Genomic DNA, 21,481 nt, shown 5'->3' on the forward strand with positions numbered 1-21,481 from the left:
GTTGCTGCCTCTGAGCCAATCTGTGTTTGAGATATATGTGGGTTGTATATTCATCTCTAAACACCTCTACAACATATGATAAACATTCTATGTTTAGTTTCAGATTTGTAGGTACATTGATTAACTTGGATTGGTACATTGGATGTTCCACCCCAGACACATCTCCCCTCCCCCTTGCAATGTGGGTGGTCCCTCAAGATAAAATCACGGCTACACCAGTGCATACATACCCCTAGCCAGGAGCGTCGGAAGGAATTTGCCATTGGGGCGGCGGAGAGGGTGGGCGTAGGAAGGTTGGGCGGCGGAGGGGGTGGGCGGCTCAGAGGGTGGGTGTAGGAGGGGGTTCCTCTGTTGCACATGACGTTGCAGAGACGTAGACTACGTATTCCCGCTTGAAACATTTTTAAAGATATCTACTTTCGGCCCATAATACTGTCTGAATATTAAACGCAAGAAAACTGAAATATCTACCAGTATTTACTATTCACGTGACACCTAGCACACCTAGAATTTCATGAAAGTTGCCAGCCTCGATTCCTTATAAACTGCACAACTAGCGATAGTGGGAATTTTGATTTGTTTAAAAACAAATTATATTATATATTGCCGAAATACTGGTGCGGCGGCTCCCGCCCCAAGCCAGCCCCGGCATCAACGGTCCTGATAAACAATAATTTTGAACACTTACCTTTATGCATGAATCCCTTGTAGAAAACATTGCAACAGAACAGCACGTTAGTTGGATATCGTCATTAGGTAGTGTTAGATCCATGCACATATATTTTAAATATAAAATAAATATGATTATAAATGTCAAATAGCGATTCTGTTCGCACATTTCTGAAATTAAAATATATATCCAGAAGAATGTACGTTGTATCGCTTTGATATCAATAAGCATATTGACGTCACGAAGACAAAGCATTGTTGACGTCACGACAAAGGAACGTTGACGTTGTTATGGAAAGGTTTCCGGTAATTTTCGTTACTTTACGGAAAATGTCAAAGTACCATTGAAATGCGCACCGTAGCACCTTACCCTTGCAGTCCCTAAGAACCCGGGAGATGGTGTGTGTGTGGGGGGGGGAGGGGTCTGTTCAACCCACTCCGATACAAATATGCCGTCGGTGGGCCCATTGGGCTATTTCTCGTTCCAGCCAGTGCACCACGACTGGTATATCAAAGGCCGTGGTATGTTCTATCCCGTCTGTGGGATGGTGCTTATAACAGATCCCTTGCTACTAATGGGAAAATGTAGTGGGTTTTCTCTCTATGATTGTGTCAAAATGACCGTATGTTTCACATCCAATACCCGATGATTAATAAATCAATGCACTGGCATAGGATGTGGGGGGAGCAAAGGTGGCATGTGCCCCCCACCCCCACTTTGTAGCAGCAGTGATGGTTTTTATATATTTATACATGTATTTATATTTATATAAACATTTATGTGCGTGTGTTTACTCCCTCCCTTCTCACTTTGTGGCACCTTCCTATGCCCGTGCAATGTGCTCCAGTGGTGTCGTTAAACAAAAAAAACTTCAACATATTGGACAGTACAAAGAAAATTTTTTAAAGAGTGAAAGGTTTACGGTCATACAGAAAAAAGAACAACAACCCCTTGTTTTAGAGTGAAAACACAGTTTATTGGTTACTGGAAACATAAATATGACAGGGTTTATAACAAGTAACGGAGCCAGAGTTTGAAAATGCATAAAGGAGAAAGGATGACTTACAAACAAAAGATCAAACCAACTATGTGCAACACAGTTCCTCAACATTTCCTACATGTAGTTCTTCAGAGCATGGTGTACATAGCGAAAGTATTTTGAATAACACAATGGGCATATTATGTATTTATTATCAGTTATGCTTTAACTATCAGTTAATTGGTTTTTAAGTATCCAGTTGTTACGTCTGTGTCTTCCACAGTTGAGTATCACGGCTGATGTTCAATTTCCACCAAACTTGGTATGGATACTTCTCGAGACATTTTACCAAACAGCAAAACAATAAACACAAATTTAAGGTATAAAATAGTCATTAGTGATTCAAACACATGATCAACAGTACAGTTCTAATTTGAGGTTCCACAATTTTAAGATTTGAAGAAGAGCTACTGTTAAATATTTTGATGTTTTAATGTCAAGAATCCAATTTTTTATTTCAGATATTGAGCCAAACATCTAAATTCTGATTGTTATGGTAAGCATCTGAATTTTAATGTCCAATGACAGATGGAACAGTAAATTTAAATATCTAAATAGTTGAGTTTAGTTAAAGGTTTTAATGTCACACATTAGAATTCTAATGTCAGACACTGGAGTTTCAATGTCAAACAATATATTTTTAATGTCAAATATTTTTTTAATGTCAGACATTAGTTTTTTAGTTTTGTTTTTTTAACGACACTACAGCACACTGATTTATTAATCATCGGCTATTAGATGTCAAACATATTTTAATTTTGACCTATAGTTTTAGAGAGGAAACCCGCTACATTTTCACATTTGTAGCATGGGATCTTTTATATCCACTATCCCACTGACAGGATAGCATTAGACTTTTAGTGTCAGATAATAAAGAGTTTTGATGTCAGTTACCAGACTACTAATGCCATACAGTTTTAATGTCAGACAACAGTGTTTTAATGTCAGAAAACAGTGTTTTAATGTCAGATCCCAGACTACTATAATGTCGTATATCAGAGTTTTTATGTCAGACAAAATTGAGTTTTAATGTTAGACACCATAGATCTACATGAAATTTCACGTAATGGAGAGTTAACGTCATTGTAATTTTCATGTGGGGCAGAGTGTACATGTCAGGAATCAGGTTTAGTGTCATACATTTAAGTTTTAATGTCAGCCAAAGAGTTCTAATGCCTGTTACAATATTGTTCTGATGTCGGTGATATTTTCAGAAGTACAGAAGTTGAGATCCAGAATCAACTTTAAGCTAATTTTTCTTAAATACTTTTACCCCCACCAAAAACCCACCAAAAAACCCACACAAAAAACCCATCCTCCATATAAAAAAAAAAAAAAAAAAAAAATTGATAATAATAAAAAAATAATAATAATAAAACAATATATATACATGTATATATAAATATATAAATGAATAAAAACAATTTGAAAAAAACAACCTAACACAATGGACTAATTAATTTTAATAAGACGAAATCGGTCATTTAATCTGTAGCATAAATACAACTATAGATATTAAAAGAAAACAGATTGTCGCCATACATATTAGAAAATAACACACATATACGCACACAATTCGTGGATATTAAAACAGTTTATTACCAAGTGTCGGTAGTGAGGACAGAGAACATAATAACATAGGTTTTCAAAATATTTCGATGAGGACAAAAAAAAAAAGAGAAGATATTATTGAGTGGGGTGGAGATAATTTAAATTTCACACTATCCATTATCAAAAAATGAATACAAAAAAGTTATCAAAATTTAAAACCCATAATAACTAAAGAAAAAAAAATATAAAGAAGTACATTAACTCTCCCCCCCCCCCCCCCCCCCCCCCCCCCCCCCCCCCCCCCCCCCAATCACTACAAAATGTCTCTCTTTTGTTTTTCTTAATGGCTGGTATTCTGACTAGAGCTGGGCGGTATATTTTATATACCATTCAGTATCGGCATCATGTTAGTACTGTTTTTACCGTACAAAGCAAATCTCAAAATACCATAATTTCGGTATTGTAAAAAATGTAACCCGCCATTTAGTAAAGCACTAACAATATATCTGATGAATGCAAAATGGCTGAAAGGAAAAGCGAATGGGCATCGTTCTTCCTCAGAATTGACAGAAAAATAGTTGAGCCTTAACTCAGGCCTGTATTTAAAGCCGAGTATACCGTAAATACTACTCGATATTGGTATCGGTATCGTGTCAATATTGTACCGATACAGACGTAAATCACACCAAAAATACTGACCCCGAACCTGATATTTCAATACAGCCCAGCTCTAATTCTGATATTAATATAAAATATAAGAAACTCTGATCATATAAAATAAAAATGAATTCCTCAACCATCATATCCCTTTATTTCATCTCAAATACCAGATGTCAAGCATACCCGATTTGCTCCCATACCCAGCTGACTGTAGTACTGGTCCAAACAGGTGGTTCATTAACTGATTCACTTTGGCTGTCTCCTGCGCTATACACCCATGTCCCAAAAGGTCAATGCACAATATTACAAAATAATGTGGGCAAAATACAGCCAGAAGGCTTACCATTAAACATACATATTGTTTTAATTTTTCACCATTTCAAGAAGTGAAGACATGAACCATAACATACCTGGAAAAGTCCCAGCAGAAAAGTATTATTGTAAAAAATAAAGTATACTGTGTAAAAGAATACTGTATGTCTATGGAGGTTTTAATATTGGGAGCCTGTGATTGGCTATAGTCTCAGCAGTGTTACTATAAATAGATTTGCCAGCCCTAGCTAGTGATTACTATGTCAAACTCTTTAATTTTATTTTTATAATATATATCTGGTTAGTAAATTATCAAAATAATGGATTATTAGACAGGACAGAAATACATAAACTGTAAGTTACACATACATAAAAATCATTGAAGGAAATTACAAAATCATTCTTGAACCCTAAAACAAACTCCCATATTAGCATATAGCAAATCTTTATGGCTGTATAAATTAGTGTGACTGAAGTTAAATTTTGAGAAACAAATTCACTATAAATTGGCCCAAAAACTTAAATTTGAGTTTTTATATTAATTATTTTACTGGAATAACAGAAAATTAAATTTGGTTTGACAAATTCAAACAAAATTTACCAAATTATTGACAAGACTATTTTTCTAGTTTGGACTCTGGACTGTCAAACTGGACGGAACTTACAATGTGCAAAAGATCAATAGCAATACATATGAACTGTAGTACATTGTAGTACAATTTTTTTTTACATATTCTTCAAAATACTTCAAAGCCAGATTCAGGTTAATGTTTCTGCAGGATCTGGCAATTTCCCACTGGACGTAGTTTTAAAAATAAATGTATTCTTTTGATTATAGTTAGGAATAAAAAGTTGTACACCTAAAATGGTACATTGCATGGTGCATATATATATATGTATACATATACGTGTATATATACACAGTGAAACCTCTCAAAACCGGACCCTCTGTAAACTGGAATTCCTCCAAAACCAGACATTTTTCATGGTCCTTTTTTAAAACTCAGTACAGAAAATAACCTCTCTAAAGCAGATACCTCTTAATACTGGACATTTTACTTGGGTCCCAAGGGTGTCCTGTTTAGAGGGGTTTCACTGTATATATATATATATATATATATATATATATACAGTGAAACCTGTCTAAACTGGACCCTGAAGAAACCACAATCTTGTCAAAACAAGCCAATTTTCATGATCCTAAATTTTCTAAATTCTAAAATACAACCTTCTAAACACCAGATCCTATTTATTAAATCAGATATATATTAGGTCCCCTGAATGATCCGGTTTAGACAAGTTTCATATATGTATATGTATATATATTTATATTTATCACAGAAAACATCAAAACAACACCCAAACCAACAATTACTGTAGTATATACACAACAGTTAAAACATAAAATCTGTTATAAAATAAAAACAGTTTAACAATTTTAAAAATGGGGATCACAATAAAAACAATGGCCAGCTTGGCCATATAATACTTGACGGAATCAGCAAATACAGATCAGCATCAGCTATGGTATGTCAGAATTTAAATATATTTAGTTGGGGGTTCATCTCAGCAACTGTGTCTTTTGAACCTTAAAAAATAAATATAAAACATCGTATACAATTGTTAAATAAGAAATTCAGCCGAAGTTATAAATGTTAAATAAAAATTGTAGACAATTTTATTAATAAATGAGATAATAAATTCACCAGAAAGCTTGAATTAAACTACTTAACACGATTTTACTTTTTGTTGTATTTTGCTCGAATGAAAAAATACTGAATTTGTCTGGACAAATGTGAAAACAAAATTTATTAAAATACTAATACATTTTCTCAGCTTAAACATAGGGTAGAAATTTAAAAAAAGTCCAACTTTGGAATGTTTAAAAGTAAAATCTGGAATGTTTAAAAGTAAAATCTGGAATGTTTAAAAAGTTAATTCAGAATTTTGTTATTATTTTTAAAGTGAGCGACCCTAGTTTTTAAACACTACCGTGTATTTTTCACTATTAAACCCGTTTTTTATCATTTAAATTAGAAGTACTTACATTTTATTATTTAGAATATTAATGTTTGTACACCTGAAGTGGATGTGGTCATCCACGTTGTTTCAATACCCTAAAATGTATTTTTCATAATTTTATGAATAAAGATCGTTCGCCTGAGACGTAATAGTTATCGAGACAAGCTCTAGTTATTTTTAGATAGTATTTCTCTCTTTAACTAACACAGACATTAGTTTCTCTCTGTTATAACCTGATCCAATGCGTGTTGCAGGTGTGTAGATTAACTAAACTTCGTGTTCATTTGCACAGGCTGAAACTAGGGTCCGCGCCTTTAATTGGAATGTTTTGAAGAATTAGCTGAAAATTTGGTTTCCAATTTTCATATAATAATAATAATTATAATAATAATAAAATTTTAACAAAGCAAATTTGGATTTGGGATGTCTTCAACTACATGACAGAAAATATTTTCACAGAAGACAACATCGATTATCTCCCTTTACAAAACTTCCAATCTTGAATTTATCAATATTTACAGATCAGACAGTGTTCTATACAAATGGTGAAAATTACAAATATTGAAAAAAAAAAAAATCTATATACATGTACATGTATACTACAGATGAACGAAACAAAAGTACATAGGCACAATGCAGATTTCATACACATAATAATTTGTTTGTTTTTTATGTGAGAAGTGTTATTTTTGGAATATATTTTTCTGAAACTTTAAAATTCATAGTTCAATAATCTGATAATAACAAACTATTTTGGACGGAATAAATCATAATATAAATAAAAATACTGTTGGGAAAATTGGACGGAAATATAAGTCTTTCAAAATATGTATCTACCTTGCATAGTATCTGCAATTTAGTCTGGTTTCTTTCTTTGAAGATGCCAGTATTTTAGCAGGACAAATCTTAAGGTTTTACAATTTATTAAATGAATATGTAATAATGTGTTAATGTTGCAGGGTTTGAAATTATCACTACCCCATCAGCCCAGACCATTTAAAAAAAAGAAGATTAAAATAATATTAATAGATTAATCGATTTTCATATCAATATTATGTCATACACTGTTAGTTCATTGTAAACATGTAACATTTTTATCACAGCTTAACATTTCGCACAACTAAAATAATTAAATTACACCAAGTAATCTTTAGTGATAACAAAATGGTTGGTGGTTATATACGAAGTATAGATTATAATAAACACATTGTTCATACTGTGTGGTATCTATGCAATATAGAAAAACACAAAATAATACTAAATATGCATATTCTATATAGTTATCACACAAACAAAAATGGAAAATATATTTACCACGATATTATTAAAATGCAGATAAATATAGGTATGTAAATTAATATAATGGCTTCAACAAATGATATGCTTTCGTTAAGGAAGATGAAATGTAAAATTCGTTGCCATATTTCTGGCGAAAATTTCACAATAGTGAAAAATAATACATCTGAATACAGTAGGACAAAAGAATAAATGTTATGAATCAAACTTATTGGATAGATATGAAATGTTGAATCTGTTAAAATGTAACTTGTTTTTTTCTTTTAATTCATTTACAAACTTAGTCTTTTCTTATTTTTGGACGTAAGAAGTTAAACAACCTTCCCTCCCTTTCTGTGATAGTTATAAACCTGTTACTTTCTGTAACATGGTGTTTAAATAAGACAGAAAGGGAGGCAATTCTAAATAAAACTGTACATGGGAGATAACTACCAGTATCTCTTCCAGTGCTTTTCCAATTTAATACTAAGAACTTTTAAACCACTTAATTAATTTTGTATGTATTTTCTTAATTACATTTGCAAATGAATAAATATACATATATACAAAAATCTGGCATTTTGTAAAATTATATTAACTTTTTTTTTAAATTAGACATACTACTATTGAATAATAGCTTTAAAATATTTTGTGATTGTCAATTTAAAAAGAAAATCAGGACTCCTCTGGTTTATAATGCTTTAAAACGTGTATACATATCAATTAATGTTCAGGACTGAAATCCATTAAAAAAAACCCTCATTTTTTTAACATTCATACACAAAGATGATGGTGATGACGAGTAAATTTATCAAACTGCAATTTTCTCATATTTAATGCAAACCTAATTCACAGAGGTGCATACATTAGACAAACTTTTAATAAAAAAAAAAATAATAATAAAAAGAAAAGTTGCAACTACATGGTTTCTGGTTACATACAATGTACAAGTATAGCACATTTTTCTAGAGACGGAAAATCTGCTTCGAAAGTCTATGAAAATAATTTGTATTTCAGCGAGGTAATGTATGTGCAAGAGAGATGACCATATATATATATATATATATATATATGTATATACACAAATCATAGTTTTATCAAAAATCTATGTTCCACTTGTTGCTGGCAATAAACGTCTTCTGTAGCATTTCCTATCGCAGTCTTGTCTAGTTCTGAAAGGCAAAAGCAAAGAAATGGTCAGTTGCTGAGAATAGGTTTAATGGGAAAAAAAATTATTATTCAAAACATGATTGACGATAAAATAATGAATTAATGAGAATACGATTAAAGATAACATGATGAATTACTTAGAATACCATTAAAAATAAAATGATGAATTAATTAGAATATGATTAATGATGAATTACTAATACGATTAATGATTAAATGATGAATTACTTAGAATACCATTAATGATAAAATGATGAATTAATTAAAATATGATTAATGATGAATTACTAATATGATTAATGATGAAATGATGAATTACTTTGAATACCATTATAATGATAAAATGATGAATATGATTAATGATGAATTACCGAGAAGACAATAAATGACGAATGACTAAAAACATGAAGAGTTCATCAAAATATGGTATATCCATTTACATAATTAAAAAATGTTTCAATATGGTGATTTGAGATTGTGAGTTTATTAAAATTGTATGTGAGTTTGTATTTGTTTAGTAAATGATTTATAATATGGTGAGATGAGATTGTATCTTTAAATAATTGTTTTAAAGAATAAAATTTTTAAAAACTATGAAAGGCAACATTTTTACCTCATCTTTATATTTTTTTAATTCATTTTTTGTTTGTTGTTTTTTGCTTTTTTAGTTACTTTGTTTGTTTGTTTTTGTTTTTTTAAATTTCTGTTGCTTGTTGGGTTTTTTTTTTTATTATTCGCATTAAGCCACTACCGATATATTATGAACAACTTGTTTTTTATTCTCATTAAGCCACTACCGATATATTGTGAACAACTTGTTTTTGAAATTAAAGTTCTAGTTATTTATACTATGTTCTCCCTCTCTTCTCTGTCTCTATCTCTTCTCTTTCTGTCTGTCTCTCTGTCTCAATCTCTCTCTGTTTCTCTCTCTCTCTCCAGTCCCAAAACATACTACTTCAATTCACCTCGACTTACACACATTTTCTAACTCAATATTCTCTTTCTCTCTATAAAGCAAAACTTGATTCCATGAATCCATCATTCTATTTTGTTTACAGTTCTAACTGAACACAATCCCTTTAATATTTCTTTAAGTCCCTCACCAGTTTCTTTCTAATAGGAAGCTGGGAATGGTAATTGTAATACAGGGTTTGGAAGAAGTATCTATAGCAGGCGGAGGGAAGGAGTAGTATAATAAGAGATAGATATTCAAGTAGTGGGATGATCGACTGGGGTATTATAGTGTTTTAGTATTGAACCATTACAACTTTCTCTTTCCAATAGCAGGCTGTGGATGGTAATTTTAATAGAGGGTTTGGAAGGAGTATCTATAGTAGGTGGAGAGAAGGAGTATTATAATAGGAGATAGATATTCAAGTAGTGGGATGATCGACTGGGTATTATAGTGTTTTAGTATTGTACCATCACAAGTTTCTTTCTAATAGGAAGCTGGGGATGGTAATTGTAATACAGGGTTTAGAAAGAGTATCTACAGAAGGGGGAGAGCAGGAGTATTATAATAGGAGATAGATATTGAAGTAGTGGGATCACTGGGGTATTATAGTGTTTTAGTATTGAACCATTACATGTTTCTCGTTCTAATAGGAAGCTGCGGATGGTAATTGTAATAGCGGACTTGGAAGGATCGAGTATCAGTTATTATGGTACGGACAAAGAATTGGAGAGGTATTATGGTAGTGGGTTGGGGAGGAATATTATAGAAGAGGTGGGGGAAAGGGGGCTTTGGTATGCTATTGTAACAGGAGTTGGGGGAGAGGTACATGTACTATAGTAAGGTTTTGGGGAAAAGCCATTACAAATAGACAGATATTACAGTAGTTTTATAAGTATTGTATTATGGGGGTGGATCGGCTATGATCGTACAGACTAATAAACGGTATTACAGTAGCATGATGGGGAGGGATATTATAGTGGTGTTGGCAGACATGTTTCACTGAATAACAAAATATTCACAAAAAATAAAATCACATCTTTTTTCTCTTTTTGTTTCACTCTAAATTATTAAAATAACCCCCCAGAAATAGATTTACTGAGCTTCCAGTACATGTAACTAACTCCATGATCAATTTAAAAAAAAACATGCACCGTCTAAGCTTTCATTCCTTTTCGCACTCTGTAACCACGGTAACCGGCCTGAATCTTGGCGGCCGCCTGGTTCTCTAGGTCTTCGCGATCGTAAGTCTTGGAAACATTGTTGTTTTCTAGCGGCGTGCTTGACCTACGACCCCCCTCCTCTTCCTTGCGACCGGCCCCCCTCAGCTCCTTCCGCGTGCGGTAACCACGGTAACCAGCCTGAATTTTCGCCGCCGCTTCGTCCTCCCGGCTCTGAGAGTCCTTCACCGGCGACGGCGGAGTCGTCTCCCTTTGGCTGGGTGGAGTTGCCTCCCTTGGTGGTGGGATGCTCTGCTCCTGTTCCCGCTCGTTCCTGAGGCGTCTGCGTGTCTGGTAGCCGCGGACGCCTGCCTGTATTCTGATGGCCGCCTCCTCCTCCTTGACTCTCTGTTGTACAGAGTCCCGGTCCTCCCAACGCGGGGGGGAGAGATCGCGCTCCTCACGTTGAGCTTCGTCTTCTCTCTCAGTTCGTCTCGTCGTCTCACGTTGATGTTTTGTCTCTTGTCTTGAGCGGTATCCGCGGTAGTGACGTTGGATCGTAAGGGCAGCCTAAAAAAAAAACACAAAACAAATACAGAGCTTATCAGCAGAGAAACAAAGTTTAAATTTTAAGTTTCGTTTTGTTGACTGACACCACTATAGGGCACATTAATTTCTTGGATGTCAGACATTTCGTGGCGCACTGGCTGGAATGAGAAATAACCCAATGGGTCCACCGACGGGGATCGACACCAGACCTACAGCACGTAAAGCAAGCACTTTACCACATGGCTAGGTCCCGCCCCTGTTTTGTTTAATAACACCACACATTAATTTACTGGATGCCAAATATTTAGTAACTTTGACATATAGTCTAAGAGAGGAAACCTGCTATATTTTTCCATTCGTAGCAAGGGATCTTTTATATGCACTATCCCACAGGCAGGATAGCACACACCATGGCCTTTGATATACTAGTTGTAGTGGCACACTGGCTGGGAAGAGAAATAGCCCAATGGGTCCAATGACGGGGATTGATCCCAGATCGACTGAGTATCAAGTGAGCACTTAAAGTTTGTTTTGTTTAACGATACAACTAGAGCACATTGATTGATTAATCATCGGCTATTGGATATGAAATATTTGGTAATTGTCACATATAGTCTTAAAAAGGAAACCCGCTACATTAGCAGCAAGGGATCTTTTATATACACTATTCCACAGACAGGATAGCACATCTTTTGATATACACTATTCCACAGACAGGATAGCACAAAGGACCACGGTCTATGGTTATATAACAGTTATGGTGCAAGGGCTACTCTTTCTTTTAGCATCAAGGGATCTTACAACTGGACAGGAAAGGAAGGAATGTTTTCTCCTGGGGGATTTAACGACGCACTCAATCTCAACTTTTTCCAACGACCTTTCGACTCTGCTTTAATTACGGTTCTGTCATTCTGATTTATCAGGCATCAGACATATGGTTAAGGACCCACTCAGATAATAGAGAGGAAACCCACTGCCGCCACGTAATGGGCTAAATACTCTTTCTGATTGGACATCAAGGACCCTCTGTAAACCAGAATTCAACACTCCCTCTGTAAATACTGGAAATACCCTCTGTAAACCAGAATTCTCTAAATACTGGACACTCTGTAAACCAAAAATCTCTAAACTGACTGTACACTCTGTAAACCAGAATTCTCTCAATACTGGACACTCTGTATAAATGGACAAACCAGAATTCTCTGGAAACTAAGAACACTCTGTAAACCAAAAATCTCTAAATACTGGACCCTCTGTTCTCTCAACCAGAATTCTCTAAATACTGGACCCTCTGTAAACCAGAATTCTCTAAATATTGGACACTCTGTAAACCAGAATTCTCTAAATACTGAACCCTCTGTAAACCAGAATTCTCTAAATACTGGACCCTCTGTAAACCAGAATTCTCTAAATACTGGACCCTCTGTAAACCAGAATTCTCTAAATACCGAACCCTCTGTAAACCAGAATTCTCTAGAAACTGAACCCTCTGTAAACCAGATTTCTCTAAATACTAGACCCTCTGTAAACCAGAATTCATTTAATACAGGAATACAGGACCCTCTGTAAACCAGAATTCTCTAAATACTGAACCCTCTGTAAACCAGAATTCTCTAAAAACAGGACCCTCTGTAAACCAGAATTCTCTAAATACTGGACCCTCTAAAACCAGAATTCTCTAAAAACAGGACCCTCTGTAAACCAGAATTCTTTAAAAACAGGACCCTCTGTAAACCAGAATTCTCTAAATACTGGACCCTCTATGAACCAGAATTCTCTAAAAAGAGGACCCTCTGTAAACCAGAATTCTCTAAAAACAGGACCCTCTGTAAACCAGAATTCTCTAAAAACAGGACCTTCTGTAAACCAGAATTCTCTAGAAACTGAACCCTCTCTAAACCAGAATTCTCTAGAAACTGAACCCTCTGTAAACCAGATTTAAACTAAATACTAGAACCCTCTGTAAACCAGAATTCATTTAATACAGGACCCTTTGTAAACCGTAATGCCCTCCAATTCCAAACCCTTGAAAACCAGATGTTTTAAAAACATGGACCCTTTAAAAAATGCCCTCAAGGCCAGAACAGAACCTCTCTGTAAACCAGATACCTCTTGTAAGTTCCAAAACCAGATGTTTTCCATGGACCCTAAAATATCAGGCCAGAACAGAACCTCGGTGTCCCATTAAAAGGGATTCACTTGGCCCTGTCGGTGTCCCAAAGAGGAACTGTTTATCAAAGAGGAATGTTTGTGCTATATGTGTACAGTTCACAAAACAGAAGACAAAATATTTTTTGTTTTGTTTAACGACACTATTAGAGCACGTTGGTTTATTAATCATCGGCTATTGGTAAATGATATGTTGCATTATTGTGAGGCAAGATTGTGGGTTCATTGGAACTACATGTATACAAGTGTCTATTTTCCATTTATTTGGTAAAGGATGTTGCATAATTATGGTGGGACAAGATGATGAGTTTATTAAAACTGTATTTGAGTTTGTATTTGTATTTATTTAGTAAATGATGTTACAATATGGTGATTTGACGTTGTCAGTTATTAAAACTGTACATGAGTTTGTATTTGTATTTAGTAAATGATTTATTCTACATGTACATGGTGAGTTAAGATTGTATCTTTAAAGAATCAAAAGAACTATGAAAGCAAACATTAATTATTACCTCATCTTTGTGTTTTTTTAATTAATTAATTAATTAATTTTTATTGTTGTTGGTTGTTGGTTTTTTGGTGGGTTATTTTTTCTTTGTTTTATGTTTCTGATGCTTCTTTAATTGTTTTTATATTTCTGATGGGTTTTTTCTTTTTTTCTTTGTTTTATATTGCTGATGTTTTTTTTTCTTGCTTTTTTTCTTCTCATTAAGCCACTGTATCATTTATGTTATATATTGTTGTACGATATTTACACTGGTACCGTTTTAAAAATTAAAAGTAAATTTTTTTTTTTTTTACCTCATCCTGGTTCTTGTCTACTTCTGGCTCTTTGTCCTTCGCTGATTTTGTGGCAGGCTTCCCGTTCTTTTTAGTCTGTGGTTTCCCTTTCGCATCTTTTGACTTCTGTTCTTCTTCTTTGCGCTTTGCGTTTGCCTGTTTGCGGTCTTCTTCCTTACGCGCCTGATTCGCTTTGCCGCTGTCCTTTTTCTCAGGCCGACTGTCTTCGTTACGGTCTTGAGTTTTGTCGGGCTGAGCACGATCTTGAGTCCTGTCAGGTTTGCTATTGTTTTGAGTTCTGTCGGGCTGAGTACGATCCTGCGTCTTGTCAGGTTTGTTACGGTTTTGAGTTCTGTCGTTACGATCTTCATCCTGTTTTGAGTCAGATTAATCAATAATATACGTGCATTTATATAAAAAAAAGATAAAAAAAGAAGAAGAAATATATACATTATGAAGATTATGTTATTCATATATAAAATTAAATTAAATTAACACAACCACAAGTGCTATTCTCCCTATATACTAAAGTCTCCACTGCTGTTAAGTTTCAGTTGTCTCCCCCTGCCTGAATGCAGTTCAGGGCCCCGTTCCTCAAAGCAGTCTTAGCACCGAGATCACCTTAAGTGCATAACTACATTTTGTACCTTATGCACTTAAGGCGATCTTAGCACTAAGATCGTTTCATGGAATGGGACCCTGGAGCTTAATTCACAAAGCTTTTTTTAAGTAACATCACATTGTCCTTATAAATCTTTTTGCATTGCACTGCAAGATTCTCGATTCAGCCAGTGCATCAAGACTGGTATATCAAAGGTTGTGGTATGTGCTATCCTGTCTGTGGGATAGTACATATAAAAGAACCCTTGCTACTAATGGAAAAAATGTAGCGGGTTTCCTCTCTAAGACTATATGTCAAAAATTACCAAATGGTTGACATCCAATAGCTCATGATTATAAATCAATGTGCTCTAGTGATGTCATTAATCAAAACAAATTTTATATGTAAAAAGTACCAAATTGTTGATATCCAATAGCTGATGATTAATAAATCAATGTGCTCTAGTAGTGTTGTTAAACAAAACAAACTGTATAGTGGTAATTAATCGGCCTCCACAGTGCAATGAGTAAGCCACAATGCTTTAAACTTAAAACCGGCCTTGGTGGTGTGGGCGACTAGCCATCAAATTTAAGTCTGGTAGCTAGCTGAAGACTTTAGTCCTGGGATCAATAGAGCCTTTGTGGTTGTGTTGATGAGCAGTGTATATAGATAATGTGATATCTAACACGAGGAGCCTCAACCATCATCCATAACGATTCCCAAATATGTCTTCTCTCACTGATCAGATTCATATAGAATTAGTGTTATCGATCCTTCTCTCTACTCAAAATATGACGAACGGATTTGTCGATAAAATGTGCCAAAATAAAATTAAAACTTTAACATTTTACCCAATTATAAATAAACACTCAAACCAATTAAATTTTGAAAGGAAAAATGTGCTATTGTAGTAAAGAAAAAAATATACTACAATATATATATAAATTAGGGGGAAAAAAGGAAAAAAAGAAAATTTTCCAACTAATTTAGTTTAAAAAACAATGTAATAGTTATAGTAGACGATCATTGTCAAACATACATTGTATGCATGTGATTTTGAGAGATTTGGTCATGGTTTGTAATTTTCAAAAATTATTTAAAACTACAATCCTACTAAAAAAGAACCCGAAAAAACCCAAACATCTTTCACATTGAGGCCCCTCTTTATAGCCAACCCCTGCAACTGCCCACGGCAACTGGCAATGCCGTGGAGATTGCCATGGAGGTTTTAATTCTCCGTGGCACCTTTTTGTCGTGAACTATATTCAGGGCTTTTTTCAACGGCATTTGTTTTTTTTGCCATGGACATTTTTAATTGCAGGGGTTGACTGCACACATGCTGTGAATAGAAATGGATCACTGACTGAAGACAATATAAACTATAATTTATTAAAACAATCCACATTATTGTAACTTTTATTTCAGACATACCAAATATAGATTATGAAATATTGCCAGACTGTATACATATATTATTAATCTACAAGATGATTAAGACACTTGAGTCAGTCTTACAGAAACATTTTTAAAACAGAAGAATTTTCATTGACAAAACATGAAATACATTTTCTAATTTGAACTCCAATTTTTGTCTTTGTTATTGGTAGCAATTTAGATAAATTACTTTGCTACATGTATGTTATCTTGTCTTATGTTTGATACCATATATATATATACATATCAGGGTTTCTGCCAGAGGGTAAAACAGGTATGTTATCTTGTCTTATGTTTGATACCATATATATATATACATATCAGGGTTTCTGCCAGAGGGTAAAACAGGTATGTTATCTTGTCTTATGTTTGATACCATATATATATATACATATCAGGGTTTCTGCCAGAGGGTAAAACAGGTATGTTATCTTGTCTTATGTTTGATACCATATATATATATATATATATATACATATCAGGGTTTCTGCCAGAGGGTAAAACAGGTATGTTATCTTGTCTTATGTTTGATACCATATATATATATACATATCAGGGTTTCTGCCAGAGGGTAAAACAGGTATGTTATCTTGTCTTATGTTTGATACCATATATATATATATATATATATATATATACATATCAGGGTTTCTGCCAGAGGGTAAAACAGGTATATGGTGTCATGCCCAAATGTTTTTGCAGATTTTATTTTTATAAGTTAAACTGTTTACAAAATTAATTACTTGTATCATTACTGTATAATTTTCTTAACCCAACCTTAAACTTAACCCATTTTCTTTCTGGGGGAGACCCCCCCCCCCCCCCCCCCCCTTTGCAGCGGATATATACACAATTCTTCGTAAATATAATCTACTGCATCACCTCAACGAATTTTTTCTAACATCAGTATTCCCTAGTAAGCATATTTGGAATATAATTGTAAGAAAACATGTTTTAGAATTTGAGGAAACTAACTGGCAGTTACGAATTTCTTTAAACCCCGATACAACACATTTTCTAAAAATTCATGCCAATCTCGAAGTGCATAGAGCTTGGTCAGTTGCACGGTCAAATCCATCACTAAAGGAGCAAGCAAATCACTTGATAAATATATGTGCTACATGGAGGCCCAAACTCAGTACACGGTATTTGTACGTTATGTACTAGTAACTATTCTGATCTTTTTACACACGTCATGACTAGTTGTTCATACTTAACAACAACCAGAGATACATTCTGGACAACGCTTCTTGATATCTGTCCTATTGACCTCAGTGTAGAATTACATAACTGCCCCGATGATATTTTTATTACAAAACTCCTGTCCTGTAAACCTCCAATAAATATTGATGATGAATCATCTATGTTATATAGTGAAAGTGTCATACACTTCATTTATAAAATAACGCAAATATATTACGTTAACAATATGAAGACCAATATACTGTAGACAGTCATGACTGTCTGTTCTTGTGCAAATGTTCAGATCTTTATAGTGGTGTGTGTGTGACAGAGAGAGAGAGAGAGAGAGAGAGAGAGAGAGAGAGAGAGAGAGAGAGAGAGAGAGAGAGAGAGAGAGAGAATGGCAGGGTGGCGAGTGAATTTATATGAGCGTGATTCTGATCAACCAATAACCTTTTTCATGTAATTCTCTCACCATGCGTTTATTCCAATGCCACTGTATATATTACCTATTATTTATTTTGTATCAAGTACTATGTATTATCCATTAATCATTGTGCATTGCCTTTTATGTATTATGTATGTATGATAATCTGTACTGTTCGAACTCTCTACAAGAGGAATAAAGAATATATATATACATGTACGCTTCTACTTGTTCGCCAGTCCCATTGTAGCATTTATTTAACAGTTAGTAAATATGCTTAAACCAAATTTAGAAATTTAAGATTAATATATACACGTAAATGTATTATATTGTCGTCAATCACTAATGAACAACGTGCCTGTGATGAGCAAACAGCAGCATGCAGGTATTCAGCAACAACATCAACAACAACAGCAGTGACGTTAAGCAGATTTGAATAAAAAAAACAAGCAGAGCCAGCCAGCTATACATGTGTACGTAAGACTATATTGAGTAATTAGTAGTTTTGTTAAAGGTACACAATGTAGATGTACAAATGTAGTTCCAAAAATCATGACAATGGGTGAGTGGGAAAAAACCCACATTTTTATTCTTGTTTTAGTTTACTACCGTACATATTTAAAAAAAAAAATATTATAAAAAAAATAATTTCTTTAAATGTAAATACAATTTTTTTTTTAATGTCATCATTTGTGGAACATCCCACAACTAAAGCACCACCTAACATAGTGCACTGGGCCCCGTTCCACAAGGTGATCTTACCACTAAGATCACCTTATGTGCATACAGTAGTTATGCACTTACGATGATCATAGGGCTAAGATTGCCACAAATAAATAGATATCTTTCAAGAGCTTTAACTTTGTTAGGTTGTGTTTGGCTAATAAAACTTGAATTTGGATAAAGATTTTCTGACCAGATTTGTCAAATTGCTATTTGTGTCTGGAGTACAGCTTAAACCTTGCTATAGACCCCAAAAAGATGTAATTTAAAAGTGTACCAAGGTGACATTAAATAAGTATTCCTTCCTGTCATATTTTTATTAGACCTTCTTTTAGTTTTATTTAACGATGCACTCAACACATTTTATTTACAGTTATATGGCGTCAGACATATGGTTGAGGACCACACAGATATTATAGAGGAAACCCTCTGTCACCATCTCATGGGCTACTCTTTTCGATTAGCAGCAAGGGATCTTTTATATGCTCCATCCCACAGACAGGGTAGTACATTCCACGTCATTTGATATACCAGTCGTGGTGCACTGGCTGGAATGAGAAATAGCCCAATGGGCCCACCAACAGGGATAGATCCCAGAGCGACCGCGCATCGAGCGAGCGCTTTACCACTAGGCTACGTCCCGCCCCGAGACTCTAATAGAGTCTGAGACACTAATGCCATAACAACGCCATACAAACTGTATGCATGTGACTCGTTAGAGATTGAGTCTGGACTCAAGTTTTATAAGCACAGGACCTGGGACTCCTGACACCATTCAAAATGTTTTATGGTAGACATTTGGAGGCTATATCTACTAAATACAATGAATCACCGACCAAAATGATGGCTGATACTATTCCATATTTTGAACTTGTGCATACCTTTTTATCTCTTGAGTAAACTTATTTTTGTCATCGTTTTAGATGAAGTGACAAGACTTGACAGCTGTGGTTGCAGTACTCTTGATGGCTGCCACCGGTAGGAAAGGGTATATGCTCATCCTTCACAAACACCTGATTTCATCACTGTTTTGACAGTGATTCATGAGTGCCTGTTATCACAGCTATATTTATTCCATATGAGCTCTGTCTGGTGCTAGTTTTGATTTTGTAAACTAGTCTTGGGAATGGCAGTCCTCTTTGTGACACAGCAAGAAGGATAACATATCCAGTAAAGGATCTCCTATAGATGAGGCACTAGAAAGATATTCATGGAATCAACCACTATTTTGCCAAATGCCCATTTGACTCTGCATAATGCAGATATATGGTTTTGATCATGGAGAATGGTTTTGTCATTCAGATTTGTAGTTATTTTTGTGCTTACGTCCAATTAAGGTTCAAGCACACTGTCCTGAGCATACACACACTCCTCAGTCAATCTCTGGACTGTCTGTTTGGGACAGTGGATTAATATATCATAACTTCCTACCGTAACCCCTAGTATATTGTTCATGTTTTGGCTAACACTAGTTGAAAATGGCACATGGTAGTGATTGTTAGCTGAAGAGGAACATACACACAATCTGTGTTATCACATCTATATTTATTCCAATGAGCTCTGTCCTACGCTAATTTTGATTCTGTAAACTAGTCTTGGAATGGCAGTCCTCTGTGTGCCACTGCAGGAAGTATGTTTGACAAGTAAAGGATTTCCTTGGCAGTGGCTGTCCTGCTATGGACGAGGCACTATAGATATAGATTAATCGAATCATGCAACCACTATTTTCCCAAATGCTCATTTGACTATGCATTGTGCAGAGATACGGTCTTGTTCACTGATAATGGTTTTTGTCATCCAGATTTACACAGTATTGAAATATAAGGCGATGTGTTAATATAGGATTTGATTGTCAATAATTGTGAAATAGCTAATCCAAAAAATGGTGGGATTTTGGAGTAATGTTTTTTCAAGAGTACATGTCTGCACAAAAAAGGGTTGGTGGAAAAAACTGCACACAATGTGATATTTGAGAATGAAAATAAAGAAATATTTATCTTTTTTTTTTCTTATTTTTTTTTACAAATGCAGGTCACGACGACCTATTTTGAAGAAAAATAATTATGAAAACACTCTTGCATCCACACAAGTTCTTCTAAATACAAGGGTGTATATCATGATGAAAAAAAGTTTTGTTTTGTTTAACGACACCACTAGAGCAGATTAATTTATTAATCATCGACTATTGGATGTCAAACATTTGATAATTTTTACACATAGTCTTAGGGAGAAATCCACTACATTTTTCCATTAGTAGCAAGCGATCTTTTATATGCACCATTCCACAGACAGGATAGCACATACCACAGACTTTGATATGCCAGTCGTGTTGCACTGGCTTAAATGAGAAATACCCCAATGGGCCCGCCGACGGGGATTGATCCAAAACTGACCGTGCATCAAGCAAATGCTTTATTACTAAGCTACGTCCTGCACATGTATGTCATGATCTTTGTAATAACACAGGTATATACCCATGACAGATTCAATGGTGTTGTCCTGATCACACAAATCTGTCTGTGCTGTCTGTCTAGGACAGATGCTAACTTAAACAAGAGTACCGGTGAGGTACATGATATGTCCATCAGGAGTTTGATGGAAAAACATATCTATATTAATGAATATGTTACGGGTATGATTCAAGTCTAATTATGTGAAATGTTTGCACTGGGATGGATGAACAGTTTGTTTTAAACCAATCACCATCTCAAGTTGTTCCTACATGTGAGGTTTGATGGTCCTGTATGCATCTGTATGCAAGATATGGTCTGGACAAGGATTTACTGTGATGTGCAGTAGACCGTG

At 34.6% G+C, this 21,481-nt stretch overlaps 1 protein-coding gene across 4 annotated transcripts in view; it reads right to left on the reverse strand.

The window, feature by feature from the left end:
• Window positions 1-6,199: 6,199 nt before the first annotated feature.
• LOC121377344 (doublecortin domain-containing protein 2-like) overlaps window positions 6,200-21,481 on the reverse strand; it is a 141,177-nt gene continuing 125,895 nt past the window's right edge. For all 4 annotated transcript variants that reach the window (XM_041505292.1, XM_041505294.1, XM_041505296.1 and 1 more), the window contains 3 exons: window positions 14,331-14,681; window positions 10,806-11,381; window positions 6,200-8,701 (listed from right to left, as the gene is read on the reverse strand). In XM_041505292.1, coding sequence (XP_041361226.1) covers window positions 10,809-11,381; window positions 14,331-14,681 — 924 coding nt within the window. In that variant the 3' untranslated portion in view covers window positions 6,200-8,701; window positions 10,806-10,808. The remainder of the gene's footprint in view (window positions 8,702-10,805; window positions 11,382-14,330; window positions 14,682-21,481) is intronic.

Source organism: Gigantopelta aegis, chromosome 7, assembly GCF_016097555.1.
Source record: "Gigantopelta aegis isolate Gae_Host chromosome 7, Gae_host_genome, whole genome shotgun sequence".
Taxonomy (NCBI): Eukaryota; Metazoa; Mollusca; class Gastropoda; order Neomphalida; family Peltospiridae; genus Gigantopelta; species Gigantopelta aegis.